Source organism: Chlorocebus sabaeus, chromosome 1 (genome assembly GCF_047675955.1).
Source record: "Chlorocebus sabaeus isolate Y175 chromosome 1, mChlSab1.0.hap1, whole genome shotgun sequence".
NCBI classification, from domain to species: Eukaryota; Metazoa; Chordata; class Mammalia; order Primates; family Cercopithecidae; genus Chlorocebus; species Chlorocebus sabaeus.
The window spans coordinates 30,963,631-30,976,304 of NC_132904.1; the positions used below are offsets into that span (position 1 = coordinate 30,963,631).

Consider the following 12,674-nt stretch of genomic DNA (forward strand, 5'->3'; position numbering starts at 1 on the left):
GGCTGTTCAAATCTCTATGTACTCTGAAGCCTCAGACGTAACAGAATTCCTCAGAGATTCATGTTTCTATAGATGCTGGGCTGGGCTGACACAGATAATCCCTCAGGAGGCCTTTCCGAACCGCCGTATAAACTGTCCTAGGTCCAGCAATAAAGCAGGTGTGTCATTGTAGTTCTCTGCCCTTCAGAAGATCTGAGCTTAATACTCTTCTCTTCTTTTTGTACCTCTCTGATTTCATCAAATTTGTTGCCATTCTGGTGTTTCTCCTTCTCTCCCTGACCTTTTTCTACTTCAGATAAAAGAACTTCCCCTTTTTCCCACGTCTGGATTTGCACCCTGGAGGACAACGCAAGGTTAACTTCCCTCCCACCTCCTCTTGCAGGCACACAGGGTGCCCCTTCGCCAGCGAAATCTCTGCCCCCGAGAGCCTCTCACAATTTCAGGCCGATGAATTGTAGTAGGAGACATGGTTTAGTTTGATGTGGTTAAGTCAGTCATCATGGCATCTTCATACCCTCAGCCCCAAACCGCTCTCCTGCTCATCACCCTCACTTTCATTTCTTTGGATTATCTTTCATCGGTTTACCACCAGTCTTCACAGCCTCACCCAAGGCTGAAGCAGGGCTAGCAGGGTGGTGCGTTTCCTTCCCTGGTTGAGCTGGTAACTGCTGTGGGTAAGCAGGTCCAATGTGAACTCTATAGGAGCAAGAGAAAGAGAAAGCAAGAGTGAGCAGGCTGCAAAGACTGTTGCTTCATGGTTTCCCCTAAGCCCCAGAAATAGAAAGGCAGACTTCCGACTGGCAGAGACCGTATGCTAACCACCAGACCATACTGCCAGATAAGAAAATGTTTGATTGTGTCATACTTCCCTCATCAGCTCCAGTGTCTGAAAATGGCCCTGAATTTCAGAGAGCCTTACCATGACCCGGAGATTTAGAGAGGATCGAAGAGGGAGGACAAAGGAATCAGGCATCTTCTCTCTCTCTTTTCTGGGGTAAATTTATTTTCAACCACAGAAGTAAAGGAAAGAAAAAAATCACGACAGAGGAGTTATGAGCTAACTTTCTGATCTGCACGTGTAAGAGAAAGAAATGAACTGGATGTCATTAGACATTGAGAAAGGGAATCTGCAAGCTAGCAATGTGTCTTTGGCCTTTTCCGTTTAATTTACACGTGTTCATTTATGAGTACCTACTGTGTGCCAGGCATGATGCTTGGTGCTGCCAATTCAAAGAGAAATAAATCACCTCCTCGCAAAGTGAGAAGGCAGAACTAGATTCGGATTCACCTAGATTCCGACTCTTGTGCTCAGGCCACCACCACCACGGAAATAATTTTGCTTGACTCTCCCGGAGCAGCCGCGGCAGGCGTGTGTGTTGTCAGCCGCTGCGGGAAGAGTGATGGCGCGGGTGTTGACAGGCTCCTAATTGGAAGGTAGGAGGTGCCGCCAGAGATCAGCTATAAAAGATATCTTTGGACTGGGGTGGGCTGCTAATGCTTGGAAGAGACTTGTGGGTGAGGCCCGGTGAGATGTCACCTTGGAATAGGGCCTTGCCCAGCAGACAGACATGCATGCGGGGGAGGGAGCTCACAGACAGGGGCGCATGGGGAAGCAGCCATTCCAGAGAATGGCAACAGCAGATTGCAAACCAGGACTTCAGGACTCAGAGGGGGAGAAGGAAAGGAGAGCCTGTAATGGCCCCAAAGCCCAGAGTCAGAGGCAGGGCCAGGAGAGCAGCTGATAAGAACTTTACGGTAAGGACAAAAGAGAAGAGAGCCAGAGTCCCCTTTTATTCAGCTCATGAAGACCCAACTTCGGTGCACTTATAACTGTTCAGACCCTGAGGAGTTCAAAAAAACAACCATATTAGGAGAATTCCATGTTTAATTAAGAGATGATCAGATCCGGCCGGGCGTGGTGGCTCACGCCTGTAATCCCAGCACTTTGGGAGGCCGAGGTGGGCGGATCACGAAGTCAGGAGATCGAGACCATCCTGGCTAACACGGTGAAATCCCGTCTCTATAAAAAAAAAATACAAAAAATTAGCCAGGCGTGGTGACAGGCGCCAGTAGTCCCAGTTACTCCGGAGACTGAAGCAGGAGAATGGCGTGAACTGGGAGGTGGAGCTTGCAGTGAGCCGAGATTGTGCCACTGCACTCCAGCCTGGGGGACTGAGCGAGACTCCATCTCAAAAAAAAAAAAAAAAAAAAAAGAGATGATCAGATCCATGCACCAAAATTATTGCTGGGTAAGACAATACTGTATGTGTTACATGGCATTGGAACTTAGGAAAGCTCTTTCCTTGTGTTGTCTAATTTAATCCACTCAACAACCCTGCAAAGTGGATACCATTGTCCCTGATTTTTTATGAATGAGGGGGCCGAGGTGCTGAGAAGCTGTGTGCTTTATTTGAGTTTGTCTCGCTAGTCAGTGGCTGAGCCAAATTCCAATCCAGGTCATGTGAGCCTCTGAACTTTCTGATACAACCTGCAGCCCCTCTTAACTGGGATAATACAGTAATGCATTGAGCAAGAAGGAGAAGTAAATATAGGCTGATGGTGTAGGCGAGAAGTTTCAAAGGGGGAAGGCCTAGGAGGGAGAGGGAGCTATGTGTGAACAGAAACAAAGACGGCTTCTTGGAATTGGAAGGTCTCTTGGAATTCGTCCAAACTGAGGATTACATGTCTCCACGTTCTGAGTAGGAGGATGAGGGTCTGAGTTAGGATTTGGGCCCTGTAGGGCTTGCTGAGGACATTCCCTGATGGCTAGGATTCCACACAGAGCACATCTGGTGTGACAGCTCACTGCAAGGGTGAAGGCTCCGCCCTATCAGATAGACCAGGCCACCGAGAGGCCCAGCCCTGCAAACCCTGGATTTGCAACATCCTCAAAGAACAGCAACGGGCCTTGAGCAGAATTGAGAAGGAAACACCCCCACCTGCCCTCAGCCTTGAAGTAGGCTTTGCTATTCACAAGGGCCCGTGGGTGTCCTGGCAGAGAGGAGATGGCACAGGCACCAGGTGCTAGGGTGCCAGGGCCTCCCGAGAAGAAACAGGTGCAAAGCAGGCAATTAGCCCAGAAGGTATCCGTGGGGCAGGCAGCCTAGATCTGATGGGGGAAGCCACCAGGATTACATCATCTGCGGTGAGTAGGCTTCATTAATTCTCCGATGAATGGAGGATTGCGAGGGAACTTTTTTCATCTTCAAGGAGCCAGAAGAAGTGGTAATTAAATCGGTCTTTTAAAATAAAAAGACTCCAAAGGGGTACAAGCCTTCAAGCTTCCCCTATGGTGTTCCGGGCACTCTGGCTTCTCTTTTGGAGGGAGGAAGAGCCTATTCATAGGCTGTGACTTGGAGAGGCCCCACGGTGAGTCAGGCGCTTGCTGTGTGAGCCGCTGGTTGCTAATGTCTTCGGGAACTGCTAATTTACCCATTTAATTTGTTCCTGTACACTGGCCACAAAGGGAGACCACTCAATTATTCTGATCCAAAAGAGAGGCTTGTGTTTACCATGATCTCCCCAGCAACTGTGTGAGAGTGTGTGCATGTGTGTGTGTGTTTGCCTAACAACCTTAGGCAATGAAGAAGAGGTGGGGTTGCTGTCCTTGTTAGCATTTTCAAACACATTCCAGTTCTGAGTTGAGGACAAAGATTGTAATGGGGTGCTTCAGAAAAGCCTTGGCTCCCAAGGAGGTTATAACTTCAAGGGGTGTTTTTGAAAAACCAAGGTGGATGGGGAAAGTGGCTACAAGTTCCTTCTATCACAGAGGATCAATGAAGGGGAACAAACATTTGGGAGTATCTACTTTGTGCCAGGTACTGTGCTTGGGTTTTACACATCTTATCTTGTTGATTTTGCGTAACTCCCCTTTGAAGCAGATATTATTCCAGATTCTTGCCCTAATGGTTCAGCTTAAAGAAAACCTGTACTTCTTTAGATTGCCCTGAAAAGGTGAATATTCTGTGAAGCCTTTTCTGTCTTTATCTGTTAAAATTAATTAAGCTCTTGTTTGTGCTCCCAGAAAATCACTTTAGAAAGATGGCAGTCTCAGTTTTCTCATCTGTAATATAGGGGTACCCATAGAGTCATTGTGAGAAATAATAGAAATAAATCATGGAAGTGCTTGGATAGTAGCTGGCACTTAGCGCTCATGAGTCATCATTGTCATTGTTAATAAGAGTAATAATAATATCACTTATTATAATTACTCACCTCTAAGTTTTTAAAAAACTTACAGGCTCACACCTGTAATCCTAGCACTTTGGGAGGCTGAGGCAGGTGGATCGCTTGAGGTCAAGAGTTCAAGACCAGCTTGGGCAACATGGTGAAACCCTGTCTCTACTAAAAATACGAAAATTAGCCAGACGTGGTGGCAGGCACCTGTAATCGCAGCTACTCGGGAGGCTGAGAGAGGAGAATCGCTGAACCCGGGAGGCGGAGGTTGCAGTGAGCCAAGATGTCACTTTGCACTCCAGCCTGGATGATGAGAAACTCCGTCTCATAAAAACAAAAACATAAAAACTTATATAAATATATGGGGAACAAGTACGATTTTGTGACATGCGTAAATTGCATAGTCGTGAAGTCAGGGCTTCTAAGGTATCTATCACCAGAATAACACACATTGTACCCATTAATTAATTTCTCTTCATCCTCCCCCCACCCTTCTGAGTCTCCAGTGTCTATCATTCCACACCCTATAGCCATGTGTACACATTATTTAGCTCCCACTTATGAGTGAAAAATGTGATATTTGTCTTTCTGTGTCTGACTTTTTTAACTTAAGATACTAGCTTCCGGTTCTACCCATGTGGTGTCGAGAGACATAATTTCATTCTTTTTTATGGCTGAATAGTATTCCATTGTGCATATATACACACAGTTTTAAATCCAATCATCCATTGATGAGCAGTTAGGTTGATTCCACATCTTTGCTATTGTGAATAGTGCTACAATAAACCTACAAGTTCAGGTATCTAATACTTTCTTTTCCTTTGGATGGATACCCAGTAGTGGGATTGCTGGATCGAATGGTAGTTCTAATTTTAGTTCTCTGACAAATCTTCATACTGTTCTTCCTAGAGATTGTACTAATTTACATTCCCACCAACAGCATTTAAGAGTTCTCTTTTCTCCGCATCGCTACTTTGTAAGTTCCTTGAGTGTAGGGATCATGTCTTTTTTCTTCATTGCTTTATAACAAGAGCCTAGGAGTGTTTTCATAAGTGTTATAAATTTTATAAGCCTTGCACATGGCAAGTGCTTGTTTTCTAGCTGACGGATGAATGAATAATGAGTGAAGGATGCCTCCTCCTCACTGCTGTGAGCTTCTGAGAATGGACCCTTGTCTGACCTGCTTCTGTATCGCTAGTGTTACTGCTTTGTCTGGCACAACAGAACTGCTCAGAGATTCTGTTGAACAGATGCACAGGACAGTCAGATGCTACTACCCGGCCCGTATCTGGCCTGGAGAGTCTGGCTACCAGCTCGTCTCCGTGCTCTGGTCTGGCTATGGTTAGCTGCCACAGCAGGAACTCAGAGAGCGTGTCCTGGACACTTCACCCCTAGTTGGTGAGCTCCTCAAGGGTACGGACGGTGTCTTGTTTATTTTTAAATCCTTAGTGCCCAGCACAGCGCCTGGCACACAGAAGATGCTCAAATGGCTACCCCTAGCCTCTGAGGTCCCACTGCAGTCAAAGAAGAGCAGAGTTCCAAATGAACTTGTCATCTCTCCCCTATTACCCAAATCTGTTCAATTTCCCCATTTCTGTTTGTTAGAGATCTATTTTCGGCTGGATGTGGTGGCTCATGCCTGTAATCCCAGCACTTTGGGAGGCTGAGGCAGGTGGATCATGAGGTCAGGAGATCGAGACCATCCTGGCTAACATGGTGAAACCCCGTCTCTACTAAAAATACAAAAAATTAGCCGGGCGTGGTGGCAGGAGCCTGTAGTCCCAGCTACTTGGGAGGCTGAGGCAGGAGAATGGCATGAACCCAGGAGGCGGAGCTTGTAGTGAGCTGAGATTGGGCCACTGCATTCCAGCCTGGGTGACAGAGCAAGACTCCGCCTCAAAAAAAAAAAAAAGATCAATTTCCTCAGTAACAAAGATCCAAGACTCGAGGGTATTCTACCCTAATGGAAATAGCACAGGATTTGTAGTCAGACTTGAACCCTGGCTTTGGCAACTACTAGCTGTCCTGCCTGGAGAAGTTGCTTACCCTTTCTGAGCCTCAGTTTTCCCTTTCATCGAATCAGGATGATAATACACACTTCATTCATCCACTCAGCAAGCGTTTACTGGGCACCCCATACACAGCAGGAACTGTTCTAGGCACTGCGGATACGAAGATGTCAACAAAACAAACATTGCTCTTGCCTGAAAGGAGCTTACAAACTTGAGAGGGTGAGACAGACACCAATCAAATAAGCAAGCACACATATTGTATGCCAGATGGCAATACGTGCAAGGGAGAAAAATAACACAGACAGAGTGAGGGAAAGTGGAATGTGCTGGCCTGGGTTATTAGTGTCTTACTCAGGTGATGAAGGAAGATCTTTCTAGTAAGAAGAACTCACATCTGCGGAAGAATGTTCCTGGAAGAAGGAGAAGAGCAAAGGCCCTAAAGCAAGAGTTTGAAGAATGACAAGGGGGCCTATGTGGCTGAAGCAGAGGGAGGGAAGGAGAAAGAGAGTGTAAGAGAAGGGGACATAGAGAGGGCTGGGGCCAGATATGCAGGGCCTTATAGGACTTCGGCTTTTTACTCTGGCCAAGAAGGAAGCCTTGGGAAGGCTTCAAGCAGAGGAGTGAGACGACCTGATGCAGTTTATGAAAGGATCCCCCTGGCAGCAGCACAGAGTATGGCCCCTGGCCTGTGTGGATGAGGCAGAAGCATAAGACTGGCCATTTGCATCCCACAAATGACCTGTGTGAGGGATGAGCGAGATCATATATGAATGCACTTGTATGAGTATGGCACAGAGCAAGTGCTCAAGCCATGACAGCTTCTATCAATAGCCCTGCAGCTGCCTGGCTATAGCTCCCTTGTCTGCTGCAGACAAGTCTTGGCCAGTCACATGGGTCCCTCTGTCATTGCCCACTCAGTCACTCCCACTGCCCCCAACTCCTTTCTTCAACCCTTCACTGGTGATTAAACTCCTAGCACAGTAGCCTCACCTCCAGGCTCTCCCCACCCCAACCCAACCCAAATGCAACTCCACTCACATCCTTCCCCTGTTCAAGAGTCTTCCATGGACTGATGACTCATTAAATCCACATTCTTGGCTGGGTGCAGTGGCTCACACCTGTAATCCCATCACTTTGGGAGGCCGAGGCAGGCAGATGGCTTGAGCCCAGGAGTTTGAGATCAGCCTGGGCAACATGACAAAACCCCATCTCTACCAAAAAAAAAAAAAAAAAAATTAGCCAGGTGTGGTGGTGCACAGAGCTACTTGGGAGGTTGAGTTGGGACAATCACCTGAACTCAGAAGGTCAAGGCTGCGGTGAACCACAATAGCACCACTGCACTCCAGCCTGAGCAACAGAGCAAGACCCTGTCTCAAAAAATAAATAAATAAATAAACAAATAAATAAATCCACAGTCTTGGAGACTAGCAACTAAGGCCTTCCACAATAAGATACTGCATGTACGTTGCCCACCCATATTCAACTGCTATCCCAAACATATTGAATACCTGTGGAGAAATATGGATGGGTGCAATATGTCACTCCTAGCAGAATCACTGAGGAAGCTGACCACACTCACGATGGAAAATTGATGGTAATGGGTCCTTCCCTCAGGTTCCCCAATCCCGCAATATGCCCTAACCATGGTGGACATGTATTCCTGGCTGTCACTGGCTTACTTCTCCCACCAGGCTACCGCAAACTCCACAATGATATATATTCTCTTAAAGCTACAAAATAGCTTGTGGTTTCCAAATCAGTTTTCTCTTACTGCTCTTATCTCCCTTGATACTTGCCCCTGTGGGCCCCTCATCCATAATAAAATGCCCTCGTTTTATATTTACTAGTTCTGACAAGAGTCCCAGGTTCCAAGCCATGGATTGCCTTATGGGATTGCTCCTCCTGCTCCTCCGATCCTTCATTCCTCTATCCTTTTCCGAATTCACAAAGCATCGGTGTCAAACCAATGGCCATAATCAGTGGGACCTGCTGGCTATGGATGGAACAGTGAAGTGCCTGACAACATGTTTCTACCAGCCTGGAAATAAGGATCTCCCATCCCCTAACACATCTACCAGTTGTGATGGATTTAAAGGCTGGCTACTGTGGAGCTTGTTCCACAGGGAATAGAAGTATTGGCCCCTGGACTGACACCTACCACCATGTGGATCTTGGAGGAAGACGAAAGAGCCCCCCAACATTAGTGTTCTAAAATAGCAATGGCCGACGCTGTCTATTCCCCACCACGGATGCCAAAGCACGGAGAGCCACTCACAGCTGTGGGATACAGATGCCCCTGTCATTAGAAAAGGCCAGCCCTAAATGCTATTGCAGACTCTAAAAACTGAAAATGTTATTGTGGAAACTTTTGGTTTTTGATAGCTTGCTATGCCTGTTATGGCTGGTGGCCTGGGACACAGTTTCCCTACTCAGTGCTGGGACACCTGGGCAATACTGCACCTGCAGTGTCATCCCTATCTGTTTGGAATATATAATTCTTCTACAACACCATGGGCCAGGAATATCACATCATCCTGAGCAGCCATCAGGACAAACAGAAAGGAATGTGGTCCTGCATGTTTAGTCCCACCTCCCCCACAAACTACCGTTATCATAGTAATGATGCCCAATCGGCAGCCCAGGGCATGTGGTGCCCTCCAGCACCCCTTCTAAATGTGCCCTCAAGCACTCCTTCTGCTTTGTGCATCTTTGTGACATCCTTCCAGATGTCAGCCTATACCTCCATGACCCAAATCTGACTTAAGAGTTGTGGTCAGGCATGGTGGCTCCTGCCTGTAATCCCGGCATTTTGGGAGGCCGAGGCGGGTGGATCACCCGAAGTCAGGAGTTTGAGACCAGCCTGGCCAACATGGTGAAACCCCGTCTCTACTAAAAATACAAAAAAATTAGCCAGGCTTGGTGGCAGGCACCTGCAATCCCAGCTACTTGGGAGGCTAAGGCAGGAGAATTGCTTGAACCTGGGAGGCAGAGGCTGCAATAAGCCAAGATTGTGCCATGGCACTCCAGCCTGGGTGACAAGAGCGAAACTCCAGCTAAAAAAAAAAAAAAAAAAAAAAATTGTACCGGCCCAGGGAGACAATGGCCACATTGCAGGTAATGGCCACATCCCAGCCAACCACTGCATCCTGGAGGCTGCCCACCAGTAACCCACATCATCTACCAAGGGACCCCCCTGCTGGAGCACAAACAGCTTCCCTTCGGGGATCCCTTAATCAGCATTTGTCACATACCTGAAAAGGGTGGCCACCAGACAGGCCACCAAAGTTATAACTTTCTCCTCCCACTTCCTCCCCATTGGGCACAATAAACCTCATTGCTATTGTGGCTGAACTTCCCCTCCTGGGCCTCCCAAAGCAATTCTACTGCCTAAGGCTATCTCCCGGCTAACTTGTATGTACACACAGATAAAGCCACATCCCAGTGGCTGGACCTCATGCAATGTTGGGCCTCCTATCTGCCCCCATAAGCAGGCCACTCCCTTATTTGCACCACAAAACCACCAACACCAAACACTTCTGGTCTAGGCTCCTAGGTCTTGCCCTGTCCTATGCTGGCTCAGATGTTATCCAGTCTGGTCCTTGGCTCATGAGTCCAGATCATGCATCTATCCAAATGTACAAATACATGCCTATGTTTGTATCTTCCTAGGTCCACATAGCACAATCAGTGTCATGGCCCACCCCAGATATTAAAGGAACATGAGCGATTGGAAGCCCCAGAGGGAACCTGCTTCACCTGTTCCACTCCTAGATAACTTCCTCCTAACATCCCAACTACCTAAACTCACCAGCACACTGTTAACTCTGACAACCCCCTTCACATTTTTCTAACTGTTCTGCAGTTTAACCCTGCTGGTCACAGTCCCTAGTCAGAGGTGATGGGCTATCTTGCTACCCATTGTCCTGGGTGTAAGCATGACCTGGGGCTAGAAGAGTGGGAGTAAGGTCTTACCATATGATCACACCAGGAAAACTAGCAGATACATTAGAGAAAGGTCCGAGGTTCCATCAGCCCTTGTAACACAAAAATCAGCAGCACTGGAAGCTTTCACTGAAGGGCAAAACCCCCTAACTGCCAGGGTGGCAGATAAGAGACTAGTTCCAGATGATATGCCAGCTTCCCAGAAGGAGTATATGCTCTCAGAGGACATAGTGCATCCTGCTGGATGTGGATAAATATTGCAGGCAAAGTAATTCAAATAGCCCAACGGATGTGCCACCAAACCGAAACCAAATTCTACATGTGGTACTCTGAACTCCCTAGGACTTGGATGTCCCCTATAGCCTGGGGTCACCTTGTTTTAGGAGGCCCTCCTGCCCACAAGTAGACTTACATACTGCACTGGCTATGTAAAATTGGTACAGCCTGTATACAAGTATATTAGCTCTTGGGATGGTGAACCAAACGTTAGGGAGTGAATTTTGAAGAAATTGAGTTGAGTGCAAAAAGTTGCTCCCAGCAAAATGTCATTTGGCCAAACAATTAACACCCACTGGGGCAGAAACCATCAGGGCACCCTCACCCCTCACACCCACTCAGCCCCACTCACCTCTGCAGCACCTAGTAATCACATGCAAGAAAACTCACCCTTGCTCTTTTTGATTGCCCCCAGCCTGACCCCCACCAGAGCAGATCACTTAAAATTAATCTCCCCCCATACCTCCTCTCGGCATTATTCAACAGGTGGGCTCCTGTCCTATATCTACCTAGGTCCCCAGCACCAGGCTCTCTCTCTTCCCCAGAGGTCAGGGAGCCCTCTTCTCAGTGGGGCCCTCAACCAGGGGCTCCCCTCGCTGCCTATGCCTGCATAAGTAATAAACCTTTGAATTGCCTGTGATCACTGGGTCAGGTGTGGTGCATTTTGGCATCCAATGCCTTCAAATGGGAGTGAACAGCAGATCTGGTTCCTTTCACTGGAATATTGTTATGGGCCAATTCTGCAGCCAGTTGACTTCATTACTACCTGTGAACTGCACCTCCAGCTCCTCCAACTGACCCCATACCCAGACCCTTACTTGGGCTGTTTCCTACCAGACACACCTGCTCTGCTTAAGAAAACCATTATTGAAATCACTGGCTGTTAATTCCTACTCCGTCCTTAGTAGCTCTGTGATCTGGAGCAAGTTCTGTAGCCTTTCTGTGACTCAGTTTCATCACCCATAACATTATGATTACAATACTTGCTTCATTAGGGTGTTGCAAGGGCCTGAAAAAAGCACTCTATGTAAAGTTCATAGTACAAGCCTGAAAACAAAGGAAGTTTCCAGATAATTGCTCATCAAGGGGCAACTCAATTTTCTGCTTCCTCCAGAAAGCCTCCCATGCTGATGTCCACTCTGATCGCTCCATAATCCAATCTGATTGCAGTTTTGGTCAGCACCTCACTGTTGACCATGGATGTCTTCTCCATTACAAACGTGTTCATTTTGACTTCCAAGTAAGAGATAAAGGTCTTGGAAAGAAGTGATTGTATTTTACCTGGCTCTCCTCCTGACTTGCTGTGTCATCTTCCTCTTATTTTGGGGGGACTGAGTTTCTTTCTCTCGGATGGCAAATACATGGCATATGTGCGAACATTTTCCCACGCCGAAATCTCAGGACACACACCAGTGTTCTGCTCTTCTCTCCAGAACCTGGGTCCAGACTCACAATTCTTCCTAACACAATACTTTGGACAGTGTCTACTAACTTATCTATTAAATATGTATTGAGTACTTCCTAGGTACCATCCCTGTTAGTCAGTTGCTAGAAATTAAAACTTTGGACATCTTGTATCTGCACTTATGGAACTCATCCCTTAGTGGAGAAGAAAGACAACATGCAAATACACAAATAAGAAAATACCAGTAGTGACAAATATAATGATGAAAATTAAATAGCGGCGTGTTAGTGCCCGGGAAGAGGCTATTTTTTAGATCAGGGAAAGGCCTTCTGAGGTTTCTCCCTTGATCTGGGAGATTGGGTATGGGCCTAAGAATATGTATTCCTAACATGCAAACGTAGGAAATTTGGGAAACACTGGCATAGTGGATGAGATGAGGGCATAGAGTCAGAAGACCTAGGTCTAAATTCCATCTCCTACATTTATGCAGCTGTATGACACTGGGAAAGTTATTGAAACGTCTCTCTCAGTTTCCTCCTCTGTAAAATTGGAATACTACTACTGATCTCAGGGGTTTTTTTTTTTTTTTAATCAGAATTGAATAAGATCAAGTATTTAAAATGTCTGGCACATAATAAGTGCTCAATAAAAGGTAGGTACTGTTTGCAGCAATTAGGTCTATCTATTGATAATCGTAATGTTTTGTTTGAATCACTCAAGAGACAAATCCAATAAATGCCACAGGTAATACGGTATCTGTATGTTGGCTTTTGCCTCATGAAGCTCTTCCTCTTGAAAAATACTCAAAAGACATGCCTGTGAGCAAGAATGCCCAAGTCTAAGGAATAAGGGTCACGCAGTTC

The 12,674-nt window shown here is 46.7% G+C and overlaps 1 protein-coding gene across 1 annotated transcript in view; it reads left to right on the plus strand.

The window, feature by feature from the left end:
- Positions 1–2,934: 2,934 nt before the first annotated feature.
- Positions 2,935–12,674, plus strand: part of LMO2 (LIM domain only 2) — a 33,581-nt gene continuing 23,841 nt past the window's right edge. The window contains exon 1 of the mRNA XM_008002421.3: positions 2,935–3,145. Coding sequence (XP_008000612.1) covers positions 3,113–3,145 — 33 coding nt within the window. The 5' untranslated portion in view covers positions 2,935–3,112. The remainder of the gene's footprint in view (positions 3,146–12,674) is intronic.